Source organism: Baudoinia panamericana (assembly GCF_000338955.1).
Source record: "Baudoinia panamericana UAMH 10762 unplaced genomic scaffold BAUCOscaffold_6, whole genome shotgun sequence".
Classification (NCBI taxonomy): domain Eukaryota; kingdom Fungi; phylum Ascomycota; class Dothideomycetes; order Mycosphaerellales; family Teratosphaeriaceae; genus Baudoinia; species Baudoinia panamericana.
The window spans coordinates 187,193-209,486 of record NW_006911262.1 but is presented as its reverse complement, the minus strand read 5'-3'; the positions used below and the strand labels follow the sequence as shown (position 1 = coordinate 209,486).

The 22,294-nt window shown below is 53.6% G+C and overlaps 13 protein-coding genes across 13 annotated transcripts; 6 read left to right on the top strand and 7 right to left on the bottom strand.

Annotated features, from left to right (window-relative positions):
• Positions 1-6: 6 nt before the first annotated feature.
• BAUCODRAFT_33583 (uncharacterized protein) lies at positions 7-3,021 on the bottom strand. The gene has a single exon (XM_007677849.1). The coding sequence runs from the start codon at positions 2,875-2,877 to the stop codon at positions 238-240; it is 2,640 nt and encodes an 879-aa protein (XP_007676039.1). The 5' UTR covers positions 2,878-3,021; the 3' UTR covers positions 7-237.
• Positions 3,022-3,148: 127 nt separating this feature from the next.
• Positions 3,149-3,639, bottom strand: BAUCODRAFT_467621 (uncharacterized protein). The gene has a single exon (XM_007678211.1). It carries the CDS (start codon positions 3,519-3,521, stop codon positions 3,168-3,170), a length of 354 nt encoding a protein of 117 aa, XP_007676401.1. The 5' UTR covers positions 3,522-3,639; the 3' UTR covers positions 3,149-3,167.
• Positions 3,640-4,412, top strand: BAUCODRAFT_467620 (uncharacterized protein). The gene has a single exon (XM_007678210.1). It carries the CDS (start codon positions 3,758-3,760, stop codon positions 4,337-4,339), a length of 582 nt encoding a protein of 193 aa, XP_007676400.1. The 5' UTR covers positions 3,640-3,757; the 3' UTR covers positions 4,340-4,412.
• Positions 4,413-5,188, bottom strand: BAUCODRAFT_467626 (uncharacterized protein). Its single transcript, XM_007678209.1, has 2 exons — positions 5,183-5,188; positions 4,413-5,092 (listed from the first exon to the last, which is right to left on the bottom strand). Exon 2 carries the CDS (start codon positions 4,954-4,956, stop codon positions 4,486-4,488), a length of 471 nt encoding a protein of 156 aa, XP_007676399.1. The 5' UTR covers positions 4,957-5,092; positions 5,183-5,188; the 3' UTR covers positions 4,413-4,485.
• Positions 5,189-5,933: 745 nt separating this feature from the next.
• On the bottom strand, positions 5,934-8,402 carry BAUCODRAFT_69340 (uncharacterized protein; the record flags this gene model as incomplete). The annotated part of the gene is made up of 3 exons (XM_007678051.1): positions 5,934-6,751; positions 6,920-7,724; positions 7,827-8,402. The coding sequence occupies 3 exons, from the start codon at positions 8,400-8,402 to the stop codon at positions 5,934-5,936; spliced, it is 2,199 nt and encodes a 732-aa protein (XP_007676241.1).
• Positions 8,403-8,640: 238 nt separating this feature from the next.
• Positions 8,641-9,327, bottom strand: BAUCODRAFT_33580 (uncharacterized protein). The gene has a single exon (XM_007677848.1). It carries the CDS (start codon positions 9,277-9,279, stop codon positions 9,088-9,090), a length of 192 nt encoding a protein of 63 aa, XP_007676038.1. The 5' UTR covers positions 9,280-9,327; the 3' UTR covers positions 8,641-9,087.
• A 182-nt stretch (positions 9,328-9,509) lies between these two features.
• On the top strand, positions 9,510-10,085 carry BAUCODRAFT_107688 (uncharacterized protein). Its single transcript, XM_007678208.1, has 3 exons — positions 9,510-9,593; positions 9,656-9,770; positions 9,862-10,085. The coding sequence occupies exons 1-3, from the start codon at positions 9,562-9,564 to the stop codon at positions 9,943-9,945; spliced, it is 231 nt and encodes a 76-aa protein (XP_007676398.1). The 5' UTR covers positions 9,510-9,561; the 3' UTR covers positions 9,946-10,085.
• A 153-nt stretch (positions 10,086-10,238) lies between these two features.
• On the top strand, positions 10,239-13,103 carry BAUCODRAFT_139082 (uncharacterized protein; the record flags this gene model as incomplete). The annotated part of the gene is made up of 3 exons (XM_007678207.1): positions 10,239-10,263; positions 10,317-10,534; positions 10,620-13,103. The coding sequence occupies 3 exons, from the start codon at positions 10,239-10,241 to the stop codon at positions 12,642-12,644; spliced, it is 2,268 nt and encodes a 755-aa protein (XP_007676397.1). The 3' UTR covers positions 12,645-13,103.
• A 250-nt stretch (positions 13,104-13,353) lies between these two features.
• On the top strand, positions 13,354-14,093 carry BAUCODRAFT_130877 (uncharacterized protein; the record flags this gene model as incomplete). Its single annotated transcript, XM_007678206.1, has 1 exon — positions 13,354-14,093. Exon 1 carries the CDS (start codon positions 13,530-13,532, stop codon positions 14,091-14,093), a length of 564 nt encoding a protein of 187 aa, XP_007676396.1. The 5' UTR covers positions 13,354-13,529.
• Positions 14,094-14,249: 156 nt separating this feature from the next.
• Positions 14,250-16,082, bottom strand: BAUCODRAFT_467393 (uncharacterized protein). Its single transcript, XM_007678205.1, has 6 exons — positions 15,862-16,082; positions 15,379-15,805; positions 15,135-15,319; positions 14,969-15,078; positions 14,842-14,914; positions 14,250-14,792 (listed from the first exon to the last, which is right to left on the bottom strand). The coding sequence occupies exons 1-6, from the start codon at positions 15,896-15,898 to the stop codon at positions 14,407-14,409; spliced, it is 1,218 nt and encodes a 405-aa protein (XP_007676395.1). The 5' UTR covers positions 15,899-16,082; the 3' UTR covers positions 14,250-14,406.
• Positions 16,083-16,521: 439 nt separating this feature from the next.
• BAUCODRAFT_467559 (glycoside hydrolase family 76 protein) lies at positions 16,522-18,417 on the top strand. Its single transcript, XM_007678204.1, has 3 exons — positions 16,522-16,891; positions 16,949-18,126; positions 18,191-18,417. Exons 1-2 carry the CDS (start codon positions 16,654-16,656, stop codon positions 18,082-18,084), a joined length of 1,374 nt encoding a protein of 457 aa, XP_007676394.1. The 5' UTR covers positions 16,522-16,653; the 3' UTR covers positions 18,085-18,126; positions 18,191-18,417.
• Positions 18,386-20,155, top strand: BAUCODRAFT_467404 (uncharacterized protein). Its single transcript, XM_007678203.1, has 4 exons — positions 18,386-18,802; positions 18,854-18,995; positions 19,046-19,433; positions 19,487-20,155. Exons 1-4 carry the CDS (start codon positions 18,687-18,689, stop codon positions 20,059-20,061), a joined length of 1,221 nt encoding a protein of 406 aa, XP_007676393.1. The 5' UTR covers positions 18,386-18,686; the 3' UTR covers positions 20,062-20,155.
• Positions 20,156-20,442: 287 nt separating this feature from the next.
• Positions 20,443-21,638, bottom strand: BAUCODRAFT_33572 (uncharacterized protein). The gene has a single exon (XM_007677847.1). It carries the CDS (start codon positions 21,394-21,396, stop codon positions 20,482-20,484), a length of 915 nt encoding a protein of 304 aa, XP_007676037.1. The 5' UTR covers positions 21,397-21,638; the 3' UTR covers positions 20,443-20,481.
• Positions 21,639-22,294: the final 656 nt, after the last annotated feature.

The following is a 22,294-nucleotide window of genomic DNA, read 5'->3' as shown; positions in this document are numbered from 1 at the left end:
AGTATACATGGGCATCAAACTCAATACTACCAATATCGCTGTCGTGGCCAATAACTATGGCCGCCAACGCCTCGCTATCTTGGCTAGAGTGCTCGCTCCAGGAACAAGAGTGCCAGCAAGCCTCCATACCTGGCACGCACGATGCAGACAGCAGTCGTAGAGAACGCGCCGAAAGCACCAATCCTAAGCTGAAATGCAGCCTTCAATAGCCACTCGAGTTCAGTCTCGGTCAGCTGCCTAGAAAACGTCTTCCGGCCACTCGAACGACTTCTTGTCTCCCCTCTTCAAGGCTTTCCCTGCAATGCCAAGCTCTACCGCGAGAACCTCCTCGCGAACCTCTCCGTCGTCACCGTTGCTGGCTAGATCGGGCAAAGCCGGAACGCCACCCTCACCTGGAATGACACTAACCGTCTCATCGACGACCGTTACGATCTCCTTGATAGAGTCGGTAGGCGGCAGGCTGCCCAAGCGCCCACGAAGGTCTTGGGCAGCCTCAGCCGCGCGAGTTATGACCTGCTCTTCAGCGCCAGGCTGGATGGTGTCGGCGCGCTTGAATGGACTGCTCGAACGCGACCGGGCAGTGTAGTGGCCATAACGAGCAGGATTGGCTTTCGCGCTTGGTTTGGTCGGCTCGCTGGTAAGCGGAACAGCGGAGAGCTCCTCTTCGACTTCGTACAGCGGCTCAAGAGGCTGACCTTGCGACTCCAAGCTGGTCCGCATCGGTGTGTCCGCGATAAGCTCGGCAGTTGTACTGGTGTCTATTGACACCACGAGATCATCGTTTGCGGCGGCAGCTTCGTCGTCTTCGTTGTGGGCTTCAATATCGCCTTCCTTCGTCGTCATAGCGACCCCGCCGCCCTTGACGGTGCCGTTGGTGGTCTTGCTGCCCTGCGGAGATGCTTTCTTTGCAGTAACGCGAGTCGTACGCCTTGGTTGCGGACTGTCACCGTTGACATTGCCAGTTGATTTACGCTTCTTGCGCGGAGTCGGCTCGTCCCATCCATCATCGTCATCTCCGTTACCGGGCTTGAATATCTTATCACCCTCGTCAGTGGACTTGCGCTTCTTGCTTTTAGCGGCTGGCTTCTTGGTCGCAGCAGCAAGCTTGACGTTCTTGTCGAGCGCCTTCAGCTTGGCGTCGAGGGAGGCGTAGTTAGCTGGCTTGGCCGTCTCCGGCACGCCGTCACTTGTAGTTTTGGTGACGCTGTTTGGATCCATCTCCGGGTCGTCAGTTATCGGAAACCGGAAATTGATAGAATTATGGTGACTGTCGTTCACTTTAACAGACTCTGCTGTCGGTGGTTGGTCGATGTTATTGGGAGCAGGTTCGAAGAGTGCCGATGCATGAACCGGATATTGTCGCTTAGTCGGGGCTTTGATAGTTTCTTCACCTTCATCAACACGCGGAAGTAACGGGCTCGGCTCAGCTTTGTCGTCCATTGCAGCCTCACTCATCACCTTCTCCGGCGAAGCTTCGTCGTCACCAAAGCCCATCTGCTCCGCCATCAAAACCCGCTCACTCGGTAGACTCGGCAACTTCCCTGGAACAAACTTAGGTCTCTTCAGTGTGCTTTGTGGAGTGAATCGCTCGTACTTATTCGTGAACTTGGGTGCGGGTGATGCCTCGACCAATGCCTCGCCAAGCTCCCTCCTCGCTTGTTGCAGCTTAGCCTCCAGATTACTGACGCGCTTTGACAGCTTATGCTGCCGCTTCAGATCAAATTTTGACTCCGAGCGTCTGACAGTTGAGTAGCCGAAGTCTGGCTTGACTGGTGAGACAGAGGATGATGATTCTCTGTTGGCTCCATTCGCGGCGGCAGCAAGGTTAAAGTCCGACCTTACCCGCTTGAGGCCATCCTTGAGGCTTGACATGGAAGGACGCTTGAAGAAACGAGATTTGAACATAGCTTTCGGCTTCACCGTCGTTTCCGGAACCTCGCCACCTGACAAGCTGGAAACATCGTCCGGTGGCGGCAGAAGAAGCTGGGTCGTAGTCGAGACTGTGTGCTTGTGCTCCGTCGAAGTGCGAGTGCTGCTCATGTCCAGAGCGGAGTCTTGGAACAAAGAGCCCTCGGCTGACGGACGTAGTTCAGTATCAAAGTTACTTACAGGTTGCAAGCCTAGCTGACCCGCAGCCTTTAATTGCGCATAACGAGCCTCGGCTTCTGCTTTCTGCTTGCGTTTGGCTTCTTCGACTTGCTGACGCAGTAGATCCTCTTTCGTCTCGGCGAACACCTTGTTCCACAGACTGACGGGGGAAAAAGTCTGCGCGAACGAGCGGCCAAAACTGAGGAAGCCGTTCGACCCCGGTCTAGGCGCAGCGTGGGCGGTGATATTGCCGACTTGCTGCGCAGTGGAGGCCTTCTCATGCTCAATCGCAGACTCCATCGAGTCATCCTCTGCCGAAGGTGCTTCATTGTAACCCTCCATAAGCTCGTCAACCTGCTTGATGTTGCCGCTCTCCGTCCGCATCATTCGTGTGAAGACGCTTGGTGGCTTCAGACTTGGCTTGTCGGTTAAGCTGCCTTCCTGAAACTTCGACCCTCGTAACTGCTGCTGTTCAGCCTGCTGGCGCTGTGCTGCGTGACGCAGATTCAACGTAGAGAGATTGTTGACCTTCTTCTTGCGCCTGAGGTTCCGTTGACCCGCAGGCGTCGTCTCTTCGGGAGCCTCATACTCGGCTTGCTGCGCATGCTTGCGGCTCCGCTTCGGTGTATGGGCGTGCGCGTTGACAGGCTCCGGCTGGCCATTGTTATACTCATAGACCGTGTCGTCTTCCGACTTTCTCTTACGCTTCGATGCGCCAGCGGTAGCGTGCCCCTCCTTGTCGGCGCCCTTCGGCGTGTCTTTTGCCGGCACTGCTGGTGGCTCTTCCATGGTGGAGCCTGGTGAGAGTGGTACAAGCTGATGCGAGACGCCCAAGCTGATGGCAAGATGGTATTTAATCCATCAAGAGTATGGAGACCACATTAACGGCGACATGCAGGGGGAAAGTGTTACGCGCACAAGTCGCGTTTGTCGTAAAGCCAATTGCGAAAGTGAGGGACGCGGGGTCAGGGAATAAGTTCAGGAGAAGCCGAAGCGCGACGTGCCGGTTCACGTGATGATACGGAGCATTGGCGACAAACGCGCTACGCCTCCCATCATCCATCAAGAATCACAAGCTTTCATCCACAAAAGCTTGCAAGTCGTCGTGACAAGCGTGCTGGTTCGTGACATTGTATTGGTTGCCTGAGCGAAACCAAGGCGGAACGTTGACCGTCAGCGCTCTGTTGCGTCCGGTGCACCGGACTACTTTTTCGAGTGTATATCAAGCTATCTACCAGAGCGGTACACCAACGAATGCAGACTGAAAATACTAATGATAGTTGCCACAGTCGAGCTTCCAAGTTCTCCTCTATATTGGCTGCACAAACACTTCCTTTTGTAACTCGAAAACTCGAGGAATCGCGGTCCATCACGGTGCTTGCGAACGTCCTGAACGCCAGTATGCGATCGGCTATAGCAGGATACACTTGCATTGACCCAATGGGAGGCGCTGATAACGAGCTTGCTTCCGAATCTAGGGATGAAATTGGAAACACTCCTCAGAGATGCAGAGCTTTACGCGGGCGCAACAAACATTTTTACTGACACCGTTCGAAGAGTCCCGTGGGCAGTACGCCATTAGATACGACATAATCAGCATCCCTGAAGACCAGGAAGCGGCGCGGAAGGCTGACAACGACACGATCCCACAGGATATACGAACCTTCGGATGCCCGCCAAACACCTGGAACGAGGTATAGGCGTACAGTCTCAGCCAGGCCTACGCGACAGCATAGTTCGCGCCGGAGGCAAGGTTTGGGTCCAGCGAAGGCTGGCTGTTGCAGGTGTTGGACCATGGGGCTATGACGGAGCTAGAGACTTCCGCAGAAGCCTTGAATCATTGTGTGCTATGCAGGTTTACAATACAATGGTCGCGCTTACCGGCGTCGTTCTGGACGATTCAGGAGCTCACGTGGTTGCCTTCCTACACGAGCTGCCAGGGCTGTGCACGATGCTTAGTAGTGCTTTCACTCGAGCGGACGTTTTTGATATGCGGTGGTCGTGGCGCGTGCGGGAAGCCTGGACTCGAGACATTGTGACCGCGATATGTCATGTCCATTCCAGAGGGCTTGTCGTGGGCGTCGTCGGTTTGACCTTGTTTGGCATCAGGTCGAATGGCCGCGTTGTTCTCACCAACTTCCGAAATTCTGGCCGGGAGTTTCAAAAACTGCTAGGAGCCCTACCGCCAGAGTTGAAGAACATCGGCACACTACCGGCGCACCTTCTGAATAGTCAAACAGACATATGCTAGCTTGGCCTTCTACTAGGGCAGTCTGCAGAAGAGCAGAATTGTTGTGGCGGATTCTGTCGGCTAAAACACTGCGCAGCTCGCTTGCGCTCTTCATGGACATCCGGTAAGCCTGCCAAGAAGCACGGATCCAGCAGTGCAAGACTACTTCAACACAATGATCGATCCGTGCAGACGAGACGAGCCACACAAGAGATCTTCAGCAAGAGAATTGCTGATGTACTTTCCGGCTGACATTGAGGCGCAACACCACATGGAGCTATTACTGCGCAGCTCAATTCCAGACTTCGAGCCTCCTTTACGGCACGTTTACTGCGACGAGTGCGCCAAGTACGTACGCAGCGTTCGCTATAATTGCTCTTTTTGTAACACAGGGCGCTTTCGACTTGTGTCCTAAGTGCATAGGAAAGGGTGTCCAATGCCACAAGTAAGAGCATGAGCTCGTTCCTAGAAAAGCTTGAAGGATTTACCATGGATACGCAAAGTTGTCTCCCCCTCGTATCCATCTCATTTGTCCCATCAGCCGTGCGGTTATACGCCTGTCGACACGAAGCTGAACGACGATAGCTGCCAAGGCGCCTTGTCTGGCTGGATATGATGGCTTTAGCACATACATGCATTTGAGGGGTCGAGGAACACGGTTACGGGCTGGCTAGGTGACTTTCCCACCATGCGGGTCGAATAGCGAAACAAGCATGTTGGCGTCGCGGATTTTGGAGCCTTTCTGCGTGGCCACGTCCGGGAGGTACGACGATTCTTGAGACAGCTCTGTTAACAAGGCTCGTGCGTATCGTTGTGTCTGTACGTTGTATCTTGTCCTGCGTCACAATGGGATTGTATACTTACGGCCGGGAGTGTGTTATATCCTGTACCGCAGTGTTATTCTCTCTGTTTAGGCTTCGTTTCATCACTTGTCATCCAATCAAGCTCGGCGCCGAACCACAGCGAGCCACGAACCCGAGTCTTGCACGTGGACAATATCGATTGCGCAACCATGCTGTCCTTGCTTCGCACCGTTCACCGTTCGTTCTACCACCGCGCACCAGCTACCAATACGTCCAGCCTCTTCGATCGCGCGCTAGGAGACCGAGACATCCACCACTGCGATTGTTCTGCTAATCCTAGGCACCGCCATCGGCATCGTGGCGGTGCTTCTCATAATTAGCTGAGCAAAGAAGTCCCATAACAAGGCATGTGTCATGGCGCAGGGTAAAGGGAGGAGAAGTAGGTGGGAGCATCGCCTTGAGAAGGCACGCTTACCAATCCGGAGATTCTACGTTCGTCCGGCGGACCAGCCCTTCCGGGAATGGTTACGGCTTCGACATGGAGGAGAGACGATGCATCGACGCTTATCTGTACAGTGACCCAGCTCGATTGCCAGGCCTACACCATCATACCATACAGCAAGCTGAAGCCGGTCCGGAAAGTCCAGGTCGAGATGGCAAAAGCGATGGGGTAGGTCATGCTCTCAAGAGGCCGAAGGTCGTAGACAGCGGATGGCGAACGTGCTTAGACTGTGCGAGAGATCAGAACAGCTGCATAGCGATCAAGCATTGTACGCTTGGCTCGAAAGGGTACAGAATTTCATACTTTCTTGTCAAACCGGTGGTAACGGCGTACCAAGCGGTGACAAGTTCGACTCGTCAACACTACTCAGTCTCCGGCCGAAGAAGCCCCGTAGCGTCACTGGTGAGGCTGGATGTATGTCGGCGGTCTCGTCACTTGTCCTCGCAGGTCGAGCGTATGCAAGCGGAAAGCTCCCGGCTCGGGACAAACGGTCTTTTCTGCCGGCTACCATTAACGAAGTGACACTCAAGGATCGGTCTCTGGCAGCTATTGACGACGGCAATGCATCCTTGTGCCGCTGCAAAAGCTTTGGTAGCATTGGAGGCCTGGAGTCCTTCGCCCACCGGAGTCCGACCGGTCTGACAGTATAGTCGGGATTGAACACTCCCCATCGCTTGAAAAGCGTTGCCAGGCCACACTCAGTGGTATGAGTGAGGTCGCCGATGCGATAGCAGACCCAACGAAGCGGGAAAGTGTAACGTCGAAAGAGTCTCACCCTCTGCAAGCCGAAGGCAGCGTTTCTCGCATCGGACGTGCTGAGGTGGCTTTGGAGGCACCATTCCAGGCAGATATGGATCATCGCAATACCCATGACCGTAACGGCTATGGTGGTCCCAATGATCCAGTAGCGCATGACGTATGGAGAGTTAGAGGTGTTCCACTGATTGAAGTCCATGTAGCCACCCCCTGGAGCCCAGTTGCTTGACATGCAGTCGCAAGTATTGTCCGAGCCAAATGTCTGCGCCAATGTCCTGTACAGTAAGTATACTGTGTTACCAGCCTCAGTTGGTCTGAAAAAGAACCAATCCCACTTCTCTTGCGTAGACATGCTCTTCAGCTTCCGGACGACTACATTGGAGACCCGTGATGGTACCCAATTGAACAATGCTCGCATGGTATCACCAAGAACATCGAAGATCCTCTCTTTGGCGCCGCGCAACCTCTTTGACACCTTCTCCGTCCCAGTGGTGACTCCTTCCAATTTGAATGACAACCTGGTGTGCAGCCTCTTCAGACCATGCTTTTTAGCGTCAAAGTACCACCATAATACAATCTCAAACACCAGTAGTGCGGAAGCGATGACGATGAAGACGATGTATGATCCCGACCGGCATCCAAGACCTACAGTTGGGGTGTAAAAGCTGAGCACCCAAGCTCCGAATGTCGTACCGAGCACATAGAACACTGCAGTGGACACTTGAGCAAGCTCACGGTAGTCGAGCCAGTCCAGCCCCCCTCTTCGACTGCCCAACACCAAGAACATGCGCGCCCGAGTTTCATCACGCAGCCAATGCCGCCCATGGGCGGAGATGTAGCAGTCGTCAATGTCGCATAAGATTGGATGCGCTGCTCCATAATGCCAACGGACCCTAGCTTGACCAGCGAAGCCTTCAAAGAAAGGCACATTGCCCATGATAGCGCATTGCTCACCCAAGTCGTTGATGCGTCGCTCAACCTGTGCACGCTCCTCGGCAGCATCGATCGTTTCGGCGAACAGCCTCCGAACTTGCTCATCCATCAGAGACTTTCGGACGTGATCAATGAGCCGATTGATCTTCTTCCTGATGTCGTCAGCGGAAACTGGGTTACGATCGATGATGCCGCACAGAATCAGGATCGGCAGCCAAGCGAGCAAGCAACCAAGCGCTAAGTCGTGGGCAGTCGCATTCGATCCGACATAGCCGAAGGAGCTTTGGATCGATATAGCCATGGCGAACAAGAACCAGAGTGTGCTTAGAAATACAGGGACTACACCCTTCCGTCGCGTATCACGCAGTTGCTGTGCGATCTTTTGCCTCATAGCGTTGAGCTCATCTGGTGGCTCATAGCGATCAGTGACATGCGCCATGCCCTGTGTCTGAAGCTTCGGTCCGGATGCAGGCTCCTCCACTACAGGTTGATCATGCTCCAACTCCTCCGTGACGCGTCTCCTCTTTAGTAGGCGGAGATCCTTGCTGAAGAGTACAACTCTTAGCAGACCTTCTGCTGGCTTTGAGTTGTGCTTGTTGGTATACAGCACCTCGGGAGCGATGCTGTACTGATTGAGCGTCGCCAGCAGATAGAGGCTGTCGCGCATGCTCTGGAAATTGCTCCGTCGATCTTCGTCGAAGCTATCATATGGCGCTGCCATGTCTGCCATCAGTGCACATTTGCCGGACACTTTGATGTTCCAGAGGATGTAGCTGAGCGAAGCAATGGGGCTACCGATCCATCTCGCAAGGGACCACACGGTCTCCCAGAATGCGTTTGACTCGAATGGTGCCTGCAGAATGACACCCATGATGGGAAGCACCCACGTGGTGATCGTACCGCTAGCTTGAGCCCATGTATAATAGTCGGAGCCGGTCCCGCAAAGAATCTTGCATGCCGCTGTTGTGATCTGCGTACTTGGATCCTTTGGAATAAGTCGAACTGGTCCTTGCCAGCTATACAGCTCCTGCATACTCTCGTTGAGCGGAGAGTAGCGCAAAGCGCATTCAGTGAAATTCGTATAACCCATCAAGCGTTAGATTCACAGTCTTATGCTACGCCGTTGATGCTACCGAGTCCTTCTTAGGCGTGTCTTACTAGCAGGTGACGCGCTGAAATATACGCTATGTCGAAGGCACGTAGGGGAGTCAAATGAAAGGTTTGTGATGTACGGCGAGAAGTCAAAGCGCGGACGACTAAGGGAAGATGCATGAATATGTGGATCAGCTACTCACCGCAACAATGCCTTGGAGCTCAATAAGCGAATAGCCGGGGACCTATGATCGCCACGACAACGATGTATCGACGGCGTTGAGTCTGCGGTTAGCGGTACAGCAGCCGACAGCGAGCTGGTCATGATGGTGTGCAGCTGAACAGCGACCGAGTAACATGACTGAATAAGTGGGTAGCGGAGCCTGAATTGCCACTATAGCTATGATACGACACAGCGTCGTCCATTGAAGGGGCTCCAATCCTAGGACAGCGTGCAGTGAGTGGGAGGTGTAGCCAATCCACTGAGGAGAACTAAAGCACCTGGTCGTGCTGAATGAGAGTACGTTAACGATCAGAAGCTTTCTTGTGGTGTGATTGAGCCATGGTGCAGATCTCTAAGCAATCCGGCAACCAGGAATGGTCCATGCCGTGCGTAGCCGCTGCGGCCTCGCTAGAGTGCATATTGCTATGCTTGTTCTGGTAATAGCAGAACAGTGAAGGGTTCAATATCCAGGTCGAGCTTGAGGTCGAGAAAACGAGGAAAATGCGGCGAGCGGAATGCGGCGAACAGCAGTATTAATAGGTAGGTTTGAATCGCTCGTGACCGCGGCGTCAACGCGATGCGTGGGAAGTGGGACGTCTTGCACCCTGTCGACCCTCGGTGAAGGAGAAACATAGTACTTCCCACCATGCATGCGGTGGTCCTGAAAAGGAAGCTGCAAGCTTATATGTTAGGCTATCATGGTTGCATTGTAAGGAACGATAGCTATCGGAGATGCTTGCTGGTAACCATTGGTATTGTCGGCGGTGTATCGGGCCGGACCATTTGGTCCAGTGAGATTTGAGCCTTAGGCACCAATTCCGGAGCTCGACCCCTTCAGCACATCCGACAGCCGAGTTGCACGGATTGAGTGTTGTCGAACCACTCGAACCCACAGTACCTCCTCCGAAAGCCCAACAGTTCTGCAACTAGCACAATGGCGTTCGCGTGGAAAGCAGCAGGCATCACGTGAGTCTTCGAGATGGCGATGGCCCGAGTTCGCGCATGGAGGACTGACCTTTCAAAAACAGCTACAACCGCTACCTTGCCGTTGCCGCGCGCGTTGTTCGACGCTCGCTCAAGGATGACAAGAGACTGGCAGCTGAGCGGAGAGGGGAGATGGACTTGAGGTTCGCAAAGTGGGAGGTACGTCTACTTCCCCGAGGCTTTACGCTGCAACCATGCAGTCGCCGACGCAGTACTGCGTTGTGGAGCTTGACTGATACTATTCCTACAGAACGGCAAGCAAGGCGAGAACAAGTCGCTGGCAACAGCCAATACTGAGGCTATGGCTCAGCACGCTTCTGGATCATCGCAGTAGAGGAACTATGGGCGGCGGGATGGTGAAGTTGATGAGCCCGATCAAACACTCCGGATGGGTAGTCCGTGTGGCAGTTCGTACAGAGGTAGTGGATGGCCGCGCGGGAGCGCAGGAAACCTTCAGGGAGCTGTAGTCATGTGTAGTCATGTGTACATAGTATTCACTCAAAAGCGCCAAGCTTTTCTGCTGGCCTGAGCTTTCGCGAGAACCCACTTCATTGACCGTACACTATGCCTCTACCACATCATTCAGAATGTGTTTCCGGCTGTATTGCATGGCACATATGAGTGGCAATGTCCGCTGGTGATATCGCGGATGGTATTGTCTCCAGCAACCGCTATAAATCCATCTGTCACTGACTATAAGCGTAGAGATATCACAGCTGGCCATTGCCGGCGAAGGCGAGCATAATGGCGTTGGGACAGCGGCTGAGAGGGTATTGCGTGAGACGCGTAGGGTTCTTCGACCTCCCATTCGGAAGATACGTGATGTGACCGAAGAGTTCGCGACTGCCGCAGAGCAGCTGCAGCCGGGCCAGCTGGTCAAAGATGACTTCTTCACGCTCTTTGAAGCTGTTAGTGCGCTCGAGGTGAGCAGTGTCATACTTTGAGCATCAGGCACGATGCGGAGGATCACTAAATGGCGCGTAATGCTGACAAAGTTGCCACATGAAGATCATGGATCCCAAAATGGACAGCGGCTTTGTGCCAACTGAAGACACTCTTGAGCCAGACTTTGACGTCTGCTCTGATCTCCCAGCGGAGCAAGTGCTATGGATTATGGATCAGTTATTCTGCCATCTGGCTGCCTGGCATGACGGGTATCCACTTTCGCAGACCATCTTCACATCCCTCCACGTGGACCGGTTAATATCCCCTGACAATCATCCACCCTACTTGCTTCACCGTTCGGATCTCGACAACACGACATTGTCCTCAGGCCTTGTTCATCATGTGCTTCGAGCCTACTGCTTAGCTCTCATAAAGAGTTGCGCACTTGTGCTGCATACTGTCCAATCTCAGAACTTCTACGAAGAAGAGGACTTTGTCACGCACCTGTTCGGCCGCGAGCTGCTTCCGGGGCTCAGTGCCAATGATCAAACGACTCAAGTCGAGAAGGCCTTCGAGTGGCTATCAGCGGCCGACATCGAAACCAAACTTCGCCACGCGCTCGACGCCCGCCTAAGATTCATCGTCACCTACCTCGCGCTCCTCGTTGACGCTAGACACCCTTGGGATGACCTGCTGGAGACAATCCAAGGTGTCGCGAAATCCCATGATCTATGTCACCCACTTCCCGAAGCCTTCTCGGAGAAGGTGCAGCGCCAACTTGCGACCAGCACTCCGCCGCGGCCTATGCTGGAAGTGTCATGGGACGATGCGACGACGAAGTGGAAGAATATAGCCAATGATGTTGTGGAAGCTGGTCGCTTAACGATCCCAGCCATCACCCAGGACCCGCATTGTCTCCAAAGAGCTACATGGGTGTTTGCTTACCGTGACCCACAGCCCAACACTTTCGTCCGAGCTCACATGCAAACGATTCTGTTCGGAGGCGAGCGTATAGCGGACAACACAACGTTCTTCGACCTCATGCTCACAGACATCCGCGATCTAGTACTGGCAGGTGACCCGCTTGTTGACTTGGACAGCTTTCAGATTGAAGTTCCATCCGATCCTCGGCATCGCTGTGCGCGCATCATGGAGAGCTTCATGGACAAGGCCCTTGACGAGTATGTGAATATCTACAGAATGGTCTGCCAAAACCGCTGCCGCATACGAAGAACATTTACGCAAGCAATATCCATCTGGGACGGCTTGGAAACAGAAGCCATGCGGACGGACGCTGAACTACAGCATTTTTCGTCATCTCTACACCTTGATAATACCTACTTTGACCCGCTGTTGTCATGGACGAAGTTGTACAAACTACAAATTATGGCATGGACGTTCCAACTCGGATTCGAGACCGACATCTACCTGCCGGACGAGCTGTGCATGATGTACTGGATGCTTGCAAAGGTACTGCACCAGCGAATAAGATTGCTGGAGAGTGTCGAGCATTTCCTTGTGGAGAGAATGCGAAGCCTGAATCGAAAGCGCGACACCCGTCGATTGGCGGAGTGCTTGGCTTCGCAGGACTACCTCAGGAGTCTACGCCTGCAAGCCGAGGCTACCTTGTCCCTGGCGAAAGCGTTGTGGCCTTATACGGAGGCTCTTCATAGGCTTCATCTGATAAGTGTACCGCGAAGAGACTATGCTGATGAACGACTGCTGTACGAAGCGCGGATGAAGCCGTTCCTTTCGGTCACTAATGACCCTTTACCGGACCTCGAGGAGTTTCATGAGGACCCTTTAGGAGCCGTTCCCTTAAATGAGGTATGGGGCATGATAGATGTTAACGTCAAGCAAGCGAAGTCGACCCTTGGCGAGCTGAAGAAGGTGACGCCCGGGCAGGTCAAGTGTGTCGGAACTGAAGAGCAGTGGAAGCGTGAGATTAAGAAGCTCGAGACTACGTGCGTAGCTATCGCTGTGCAAACCTCGCAGCTCAAGCGTCTTGCCGAACAGTATGGGAAGGAGCAAGGGCAGGATCTTTCTGACATGGACTTGGCACCGTTTGCGGACGTCAGTATACCTAAGCCGGAGGCACGATATCACTTATGGTGGCCTGTACCGCAAGTGAAGGAACGAAAGAAATGATCGATCTGCCAGTACCTTGTCGTCGAGAAATGAAGTCGTGCTTTGCCGAGTCTTGCTGCGCAATCTCGGTCCAATGCGCGCTCGTCGAGCCACTTTGGCTAATGCTTGGGTTGTTGTGCGCACATGGAAGCGGCCATCGCCTATCAAGGCTTATCCGCTTACACGCGCTGTGCAGGAGACTGCGGCAGCCTGCTGTGGCAATGTGCCTCTGGATTTGTGAAGGAACAGCGAGTCACGTCACCCTGGTCGAAGCCCACACACACACCGGCAGTGGTAGCTTGTGTACAAACGCCGTCCGCCATCCAGGTCACAGTGATGCGGCCGCTGCGGGGAAAGGGCATATGGAAGAGGCTCGGAAAGCCACACTGGGCAATTTTGCTTGGTACGCTTATGGAAGTGTGCTGTTCATGGCTATGCCGGGTTTGTTGTCGCCAGAAGGTAGTATCGCTTAGCCGTCAGACAGAAACGTCAAGTGGTACGGTTCGCTCCAAATCATCGAGTATTGATGGAGTGGCAGCGGAAGCATCGCGGTGAGCACGAGCCACTGTCGGTTGCGGAGCATTGCGGAGAGAGTTTGTTCCGAGGCCCGGGAAGGTCCGGATTGGGAAGATGCATGTGATGCTCTCAGAAAGTTATATGCCGTGACCAGTTATCATACATGTCCGAGCCTGCAAAGCCAATACAGAGTCACGACTGTGTCTCAGATTGCGCGATCGAGCAATATACTGCACTGCAACCTTTCGCGCCATATCGAACACCCACGTTCTTCGACAGACGCTTCACGTGCAAGAAAGTATTGGCTGTAGGAAAGCGTCTCCCACTGCGCCGGTCACTGAGCGAATAGAAGCCAATCCCAAGTGAAGAGCCTTGCGATAGAAAGACAAAATGCCAACTCAAAGACCATTCCTTGCCAACTTCCTCGCCGCTTTCCGCGCACAACCATCACAATTACCGAAAGCGGCACCCTCAATATCAACCTCCGCGGCCGTAGCATCAACGGCGACGATATGGACTTCGGCTACACCAGCATCGCGACCGCAACAGTCACCGACAACCGAGGTCTCAACAAGCAGTCCGCGACCCATCAATCCGAAAGCCAATCCGTACATAACCCAACAGCAACAGCAACAACAGGATCGAACATTACAGCATATTGTTAGCCCGCAGACGCACCTTCCGCGATCGCCGCCGTCGCCGGGACTACCGGTCTACGGACCATCCAACAAGCCCCAGCCTAGCTTCCCGACTGTGCAAGAAGCGCGACGAGCACGAAGAGGCAGCGCGAGCAGCTCGGATTCGGGAGGCTTCCGCGAAGTTCGTATGGTTGGCGGGGAGAAGTTGTTCATCGGTGGCCGGACTGCTACTGGCGAGGAGAGGTATTATAAGCTTGGTATGGTGCGGAGGGATAGGAGTGAAGATCGGATCTCGGCCGATCAACTGAGTTTATGAAGTTCTGAGGTGAGGTCCAAGAAAGTTGTGCCCTTGCAGTGCTGCGGATTCTGGCAAGGCGTTGGTATGGTGTCCATACAGGAGTTTTTACTTCCTGCAGTCTCGGTTCCACAGGTGGCTTGATGGGCCTGGTATATATACGACGGAAGACGATTGTGAAGTGTACAGCATGAACTTTTCTGTTTCTCGCTGACTCTTGCAATGGTACTACAAGCCCTGACTTTTTGGTGTTGAACTATACAACAACCGTCAATCCTAGGAGCCGCCTTGCTGTTGAAGCACCGAAACTCCGCCGCTAAGCACAATCAGCAACCTACGGCTGTCCAGGCCATACTTCATCCGCAATACTCCGGATCAACTGGAGCTTCTTCCGCATGTCTTCATGCTCAAGCGCATTACCTTCGGCATGGCTGGCGAAACCGCATTGGGGTGAGACGCACAGCCGCTGTAAAGCCTCTTCGCGGCTTTGCTTCGAGCCCTCAGCCACGTAGTCGGCGGCCTTGTAAACCCGCTCGACCATCTCCTTTTGGTCTTCGAGCTCGGGAAATTTGGATGTCACGACGCCGAGAACGACGTTCTTGTTCTTCGGTAGAGTCTTCAATGGTTCGAAGCCACCTGCTCGCGGCGTGTCGTATTCGAGGTAGTAGGTTGAGACGTTGAGGTCGTTGAAAAGTTTGCTTGCGATGCGGTCGTATGCGCCTGGGTCATTGTTAGCGTGAGGTAGGAAGTTATGAGGCGTACACCTTGCCTTCGCTGAAATGTTTCGAGCCCATGTAGTTGCCTCTGCACAAGTGGATGCCGAGATGGAAATCTGACGGGCGCTGTATACAATAGGTTAGTACAACGCAGGAGCATAGATGCAACTCAAGTCTCACCTCGAAGCACGCATTGTAGAACTTGATATACGCATCGAGCTGTTCGTCTGCCGTCTGGAAGTTCTCAGGATCCTTCTTCCAGCCCTCAAGCATTGCTTCCGAGCAGAAGTCTACAAATCCAGTCAGCAGTCTGATACCACAGTTCAGCGCATGAAGGGAGACCTGCAAGCCAGATTCGGGTCGTCAACTTGGCCATTGCGCAGGCCGTTGTCGTACAGAATCTTCAGCTCCGTCTGATACGCCTTGGCAACGTCCGCAAAGTACTCATCGTCGTTGCTGTACGCATTGTTCACGTAGGCTTTCTTCGGGCCGTAACGGAAGTGATACCACGAAGGGGATGTAAGCGTCAACCTTACAGCCAAGGATCGACACTTAGCCTTGCTCAGTAAGACCGCATAGGGACTACGTACTTGATATCCTTCCACTGCTCCTTAGGCAGCAGACTCTGAAGGAACTTCAACTCCGGCAGAAAGCTCGACGTCCCCGTGTGCTTGATCTTGCCAGTAGCAATAGTAACCTGATTCGGAATCGTCTTGGCATGCATGAAAGACTTTACATCCGGTGCGTATGCGCGGAAGATACTCTGGTCGTAGCCGCCTTCGCGCAGGTTGATCTCTTCCATGCCCTGGAGCGTTTCAAAGAAGGTACCCCAGAACTGGTGGCGGCTGTATTCGCCATTGGTGATGCTGTGGATACCGCAGTCTTGTTGCAGTTTCACGATTTCCTTGATGGCTTTTTGCTCGACGGGGGCGAGCGAGTCCGGCGACTCTGTCTTTGATGCGATGGCATATCGCTTCTTGACGAGTTCTTCTGGTCGTAGTAAAGAACCAATGTGTTCTGTGGGGTCAGCAAGCTGCGAGTAGAGAGCATTCGTTGTTAGATTGGAAGCTCACCGGCGCGGAACGGAGGGTTGCGTGGTGCGGAGGACATGTTTCAAAGCTTTATCTATCACCGTGATGGTTCGACTGTTACACTTTCACCAAGCCTTCTTTTTGTGATCCACACATTCTGTGGGCACGAATATGGTCGCGTGGTTCCCCGCCCAAGGTGCGTCACAGACCAGAAGATTTTACCGCTACTGCAGGAACAAGCATTTTCAAGCTCATTCTAGGCTGTTACTGAAGTCTTCGCGTCTACGATACATTGACCCTTGCTCTGGTGACAAGCCAACGGTGTTCCTGGAAGCGTGGCGTCCACTGTTACAAGAAGGGCCCAGTGTATGGTGTTCCGGGTGCAGTTTTCGGGCTTACCGGCCAGGGATATGCAGGAAGATCACTCCACTTGGGAGGAACGCTCCGCATCTGCGACGATGTCCGGCTCTATGGACGAGCCACCATCATCCAGCAAGGCGTGTGTACTGTACTCTTCTGTATGCAACGAGACAGAAGGATGCTGTCATCTCATCCAACGTCGTCCATAGAGGCAACGCTTGCGCCACCATCCGGCCCTGCACGTGTGATGAGCCGACTTCCGAGCTGCGGTCCACTTCGCATTACGACGCTCGTGCGAAACGAACAAACTGGCGGCGTAATTCTAGTTTCCATGACTGATGACGAACTGAATGGAGGGAGTGTAGGACAAACAAACACGCTCGACAAGTTGATGCTCAACATGAAGGTAAGATCCCCTTTATTTTGGATATATCCGGTCGAAGAACTCAAACAGCTTCCTTCTCCCCTCCCACCATGCGTTACATATCGAGCCCGGTGCTGCTACTCTCCTATGTGCTTCGATCATGCAGCGCTCTCACTTTAGATCCCATGAGCGCGAGCTCCATCAAAAGCGTGGCAAGCACGGTGGCATACGGCATGATGAAGTACTACTCTGGGAATGAGACGGGAGGCACACCAGGGCTCCTGCCGCAGCCATACTACTGGTGGGAAGCTGGGTCAATGTGCATGACAATGATTGACTATTGGTACTGTAAGCGTGTGTCCAGCTACTGACTGCGCGTACGAGCACTGACATCTACCGTTGCAGACACTGGGGATACATCATACAATGACGCGATCACGCAAGCCATCACATTCCAAGCAAGTTCTTATGGAAACTTTATGCCAGCCAATCAGACCGCCACTGAAGGGAACGATGACCAGGTCTTTTGGGCTTACGCGGCTATGACTGCTGCTGAGTTGAACTACCCTGCTCCGCCGCCCAACTATCCTTCTTGGCTCGCTATGGCGCAAGCGGTTTTCAACGAGCAGGCGAGCCGATGGGATACCAGCACCTGTAATGGAGGACTCAGATGGCAAATCTACCCGACCAACAGCGGTTACAACTACAAGAATATTGCTGCAACGGGAGGCTTCTTCATGTTGGCTTCCCGGCTTGCTCGATATACTGGCAATCAGACCTACATCGATTGGGCTACTGAAAGCTGGGACTGGTTCTCGGCGTCTGTGCTCTTCGACGAACGCACATACCAAATTTATGATGGGACGGATGACACCGCAAACTGCACGGCTGCAGATCATACGCAGTGGTCTTATAACTACGGCTTTTTCATTGGAGGACTGGCCTTCCTGTACAACCAGACCGAGGATGCCAAGTGGCTGACCCCATTAAGCGGTATACTGAACCAAACCATAGCAACATTCTTTCCGAAGACAATGGGCAACAAAATCATGGTCGAGGTGACGTGCGAGCCGTTGGGGAATTGTGATACGGACAACTTCACCTTCAAAGGCTACGTTCTACGCTGGATGGCAGTTGCCGCTCAGCTCGCCCCTTCCACTGCGAACACCATCTGGCCGTACATCATGGCTTCAGGCACAGGAGCAGCCGGTCAATGTGACGGAGGTACCGATGGCGTGACGTGTGGATTCCGCTGGAACTCAACAAAATGGGATGATACTTACGGCGTTGGCCAGCAGATGAGCGCGCTGTCAGCGATTGGTGCGAATATGATACCCTTGGCCAACCTCAAGGCTCCTTACACCAGCAGCACGGGAGGTACGAGCGTAAGCGACCCGAGTGCTGGCAACTCTGATGCCAGCACGGGTGAAAGCGCGGTCTATACTGACACAATCACGACTGCCGACAAAGCAGGGGCGGCCATCTTGACCGTGTTGGCGGTGCTTGGTACGTTGGCTGTCGCATGGTTCATTGTGACATAGCGAGAACCGCTCGATGGTCTAAGCATAGCACGGCGTTAATGGGTACGGTACCTTGTGTGCGACGGTGAAGTTGAGAAGCAGACGGCAGAAAGCTCACATTAACTAGCGTGGCTTTTGCGCCATCCAATCGATCTCGTGAACGTCCACCCCGCGATTCAACGCACCGAGCATCTACCTCCAGCGACAACCTTTGTGCTACTCCACTATCTTGCCACTCCGTTCGAAGCTTATGCGTCTATCCTTCATAGCCTGAGCAAAATTCCAAATCCTATATCAACCTCGTCGAAGATCAGCTGCGGAGACGGCGGGGTAAATCGAACTCTGCGAAGGCGACCCGGTTACTGGACGCTGTGCTGCCGTGTTCGAGACCACGTTCGGTAAGATGGAGCTTCGAATGGTTCACTTCTTAGATCTGTGTGTCCGGGAATAGTACGACTGTGATGTCGATGCAGATGCCAGTTTTCGTTGCATGCTCTCTGCTATACTCCCCTACATTCCTATCTTCCCCATCTATCTTCTCTACTGTCGCGCTTCCCAAGCAGCAGGAAGTCGCATAATCAGCAAGCCGCTAGTATTTATACGAACTGAAGACGATCGATAAAATGTCAGCAACCGAGACTGTACCGGTCCAGCAGAACATCCACTCAGGTGAGCCTGCGAGTGGCACTAAGAAGGCCGGCGGAGATGGCAAGTCTGCGCTGGGGGACTACATCAAATGGTACGATTGCTGTGGTATTGCCATCTGGACTCGGTGTTGATCTCGCTCCAGGGACGCCGAGGGCGTTGAAACCATCCAGCCTGGCGAGAAGGAGAAGATCAAGGCTGTCTCGGACCAGTTCAACCGCTTTCAAATGATGAACTTCAACGAGCACATGCATTGCTTGCGAGGCACACATCTCAAGACGCAAGGGGTAGGTATACTACCCTTCTACTGCCAAGTGCGTTGACTGACCATGGTAAGTGCGTGCTCGGCAAGTTTATCGTTCACGATAACCTTCCAAAGCACCTCGCCCAGGGCATGTTTGCGAAGCCCGGCACTTACGATATGATCATGCGCTACTCATCCTTGACTCCAAAGCTACTACCAGACAACCTCTCGGCGCCACGCGGTATCGGCATGAAGATCTTCGGTATCGAGGGCGACAAGATCTGGGGTGACGATAAGAAGACGCAGGACTGGACCCTGAACAACTACCCAGTCTTGGAGCTAAGAGACCCAAACACGACGTATGACATTGCGGACTCGCTTGAGCGGAACTGGAACGACCTTCCTACGTTTGCAAAGGAGCAGTCAGAGCGGGTAGACGCAGATGTGGCAACTCTTGGCAGCCAACTTCCCAGGCAACAAAGTACCGTTTAACCGAATCACGGGCCTTGATCAACGAAGCTGACTTAGAAACAGTGGTCGCCATGCCCCAATTCTCACAATCCGCCTACCGACACGGTGACTATGTCGCCAAATACGGCGTCTTCCCTCTCGGCGAGGAACAGAAGAAGATCGAAAAGGACGACATCCCCGAAGACGCCCCAATCAATGTAATCTCCCAATTCACCCGCGACTTCCACATGAAGCACAAAGTCACATACTCCTTCTGCGCGCAAATGCTCCAGAACTTGGACGAGCAACCCGTTGACGACATCGGCGTCGAATGGGACGCAAAGAAGTACCCCTTCGAGCAGATCGCCACAATGGAGTTCGAACCACAGGACTCGTGGCTTCCGGAGTTTAGAGTGTGGTGGGATGACAAGATCACTGTCAACTCCTGGCACGGCTTGAAGGTGCACCAACCATTGGGAAGCACGAACCGGATGAGACGTGTGGTGTATGCTGAGAGCAGGAAGCTGAGATTGAGAGTCAACGGGTATAAGAGCCACATCGAGCCGGCGAGCTTGAGCGAGGTGCCTGCGCCAATCCCGGCGCCGCAGATCGATCTGACATACCAGCCTGCGATCAAGACGGTGGATGTGAGTGCTTGAGCTTCGAAAAAGGTATCAAGACCTGGCGTTGGCGTTCAACCATGATCATGGCGTTACGATTAATGTTCAGTGATCATTGTCTTCCGATGTATGTGCTGTGAAGGCTATCACTTTTGCACAATTCAAGGCTGCATGCTAGGGTATACATCCCACACACCCATCGCATATCTAGGCTGCTGTGTTGGCGATGGCATATTATGCTCAGGCATCGAAAGTGGGAACGGTACCCCGTGTTGTACGTATCCCAAGTGTATCACAAACTTGCAAGTCACTGTGTGCGCCGGTGTCGCGCGATACTTGTACGATGTCACGAGGAGTAACCCAGAGAGCTTCGCAAGATAGACATTATATAATTACCGCTGGTAAGTACTGTACGCTATGCTAGCATCCATGCGAACCGAGGTCTAAACGACAAGCTACTCATGGCTCGAACACCAGCCGCCCTGTCACCGGTTGATCCCAAACTGACTCGACATCTTTGAGCTTCGCCACTTTCACCGGCTGCTCTGGGACTTCCTTAATCAGTGCCAGCAGTCCGTCGATCGTGTTTGCCACGTCCCGCATGCGCCACGCGCCAGGTCCAGAGCCTCTGATGGTCAAGTTCTTGGAGCGCAGCACAGCCGCAGGTAAGCTGATGTCCAGTTGACCGGACAAGCCGCCAATATGCACATACTGAGTTGGCCTGGCAGATTTGAGCGATTGGAACAAGTGGACGACTAATGGTCCGTAGACGTAATCGAGCACGACGTCCACATCGCCAAGGGTACTGAAGTCGGTCTCTTCTACGTTCTCCGAGATCGTGATGGTTCCATCGAGCTCTAGTGGCTTCATGGCCGACGTATTGCGCGCTGCGCCGATGACAGTTTTTGCGCCAAGAGACCGAGCGATTGATATCGCGACACGGCCGGATGCAGACGTAGCGCCAAGAATGAGCACAGTGAAGTCGGCTGGGAGATCGTTCGTGCGCGTCTTCAGCGCCATCCAACTTGAGAGTGCAGGGTTGATGATCCCAGCAGCCTGCACTGGGTCGGTGCCGGCGGGTAGTGCGCGGACGTTCTGTTTCGGCACGACGACATGATCCGCCATCGAGCCGGCGTCCATTGTGAACCAGTAGACCAGCTGCCCGTCATCTGTCTGACCGACACCATCGACGCCAGGTACGTGAGGGAGGCTGCCACTCGTGTAGTGTTTACCTGCTGCGCGGCTTCGGACGACCTGGTGGACGCCGGTTGCTATGACTTTGATACGGACATCGTCTGCTCCTGGTGTAGGTGCATCGTCAACCTCGACGTATTTGGGTGCTTCGCCCCATGCGGAAACCTGTGCTTGGTACATCTTGTCGGAAGGAGTTGACTAGCTCGCTGGATGTGTGACTGGTCTTTGCTGTCTGTTGCGTTATATTACTCGTGGGAGGTGCAAGATGCAGCGGATTTGAACTGATGTAATGAGGGAAGCATACTTTGTACCTACGTGAGCCTCTTATATTTCTTTCATGCTAGGCGTCCTTGAACGCTTCGGCCGAACATGCTTAGAAGATGCCGGCCGCGATGAACCTGGATAAGTTTCGTGAATGTCCCGGCGGTGAAGTGTTCACTCATTCCGAGCAATTTCGGCGCCGAAATCTCTGCCAGTCTCGCAGGCTTCGAATCCGGAGAGCCTGAGGCATAACTTCCGGCCCGACGGGAGAACAACATCTCCGTTGTTTGGTGATTGTTCTCATTCAACATACATTCAAAGCTCTTCACAGTTCCTGTTACAAGGGGCCAGATTATCACCTCGGGACCGCGCACGGAAGGCTTCAGCCATGGGTTAAGGACCTGTTGTTACAGTGGAGAACGCTGGCTGTCATCCCACCACAGCAGCGCTGACTCCGGACACGATTACATCCTGCTTAGACTGCATCCAAGCTGTTGTTTAATGACCTTCTCATCACCGGTGACCTTAGCTGTCACGTGGCGTGTGTGAGTGATTGGTGACAAGACGTCTCCTCTGCCAAGCCTAAAGCTCTGATCCGATATGGGACGGTCAGGGAGCTCTTTCAGACATGGTATGATTTTTGACGGCAGGCTGTACGCGATGTCCACATGTTATGGAACGATGGCATAGACCGCCCTGATCTTGGCCCTGACCGTGCTCAAACGGCTGTATTGGCCCGTATACTAGCGCATGAAGGGAACTGTGACGATGCGACTTCCTAATGGTGCTCTTCACTATTCACTACTTCACGACTGCG

Coding starts and splice junctions, on each gene's coding strand:
- BAUCODRAFT_467620 (XM_007678210.1), top strand. CDS start 3,758: ATGCCCGCCAAACACCTGGAACGAGGTATAGGCGTACAGTCTCAGCCA.
- BAUCODRAFT_33583 (XM_007677849.1), bottom strand. CDS start 2,877: ATGGAAGAGCCACCAGCAGTGCCGGCAAAAGACACGCCGAAGGGCGCC.
- BAUCODRAFT_467626 (XM_007678209.1), bottom strand. CDS start 4,956: ATGCATGTATGTGCTAAAGCCATCATATCCAGCCAGACAAGGCGCCTT.
- BAUCODRAFT_33580 (XM_007677848.1), bottom strand. CDS start 9,279: ATGCATGGTGGGAAGTACTATGTTTCTCCTTCACCGAGGGTCGACAGG.
- BAUCODRAFT_467559 (XM_007678204.1), top strand. CDS start 16,654: ATGCGTTACATATCGAGCCCGGTGCTGCTACTCTCCTATGTGCTTCGA. Junction 16,892..16,948: donor AATGATTGACTATTGGTACT/GTAAGCGTGTGT, acceptor CTACCGTTGCAG/ACACTGGGGATACATCATAC.
- BAUCODRAFT_33572 (XM_007677847.1), bottom strand. CDS start 21,396: ATGTACCAAGCACAGGTTTCCGCATGGGGCGAAGCACCCAAATACGTC.
- BAUCODRAFT_467404 (XM_007678203.1), top strand. CDS start 18,687: ATGTCAGCAACCGAGACTGTACCGGTCCAGCAGAACATCCACTCAGGT. Junction 18,803..18,853: donor CTGGGGGACTACATCAAATG/GTACGATTGCTG, acceptor ATCTCGCTCCAG/GGACGCCGAGGGCGTTGAAA. Junction 18,996..19,045: donor CACATCTCAAGACGCAAGGG/GTAGGTATACTA, acceptor GACCATGGTAAG/TGCGTGCTCGGCAAGTTTAT.
- BAUCODRAFT_467393 (XM_007678205.1), bottom strand. CDS start 15,898: ATGTCCTCCGCACCACGCAACCCTCCGTTCCGCGCCG. Junction 15,079..15,134: donor TGACGACCCGAATCTGGCTT/GCAGGTCTCCCT, acceptor CTGGATTTGTAG/ACTTCTGCTCGGAAGCAATG. Junction 14,793..14,841: donor CTCGAAACATTTCAGCGAAG/GCAAGGTGTACG, acceptor ACAATGACCCAG/GCGCATACGACCGCATCGCA.
- BAUCODRAFT_107688 (XM_007678208.1), top strand. CDS start 9,562: ATGGCGTTCGCGTGGAAAGCAGCAGGCATCAC. Junction 9,594..9,655: donor TGGAAAGCAGCAGGCATCAC/GTGAGTCTTCGA, acceptor TTTCAAAAACAG/CTACAACCGCTACCTTGCCG. Junction 9,771..9,861: donor TGAGGTTCGCAAAGTGGGAG/GTACGTCTACTT, acceptor CTATTCCTACAG/AACGGCAAGCAAGGCGAGAA.
- BAUCODRAFT_467621 (XM_007678211.1), bottom strand. CDS start 3,521: ATGCAAGTGTATCCTGCTATAGCCGATCGCATACTGGCGTTCAGGACG.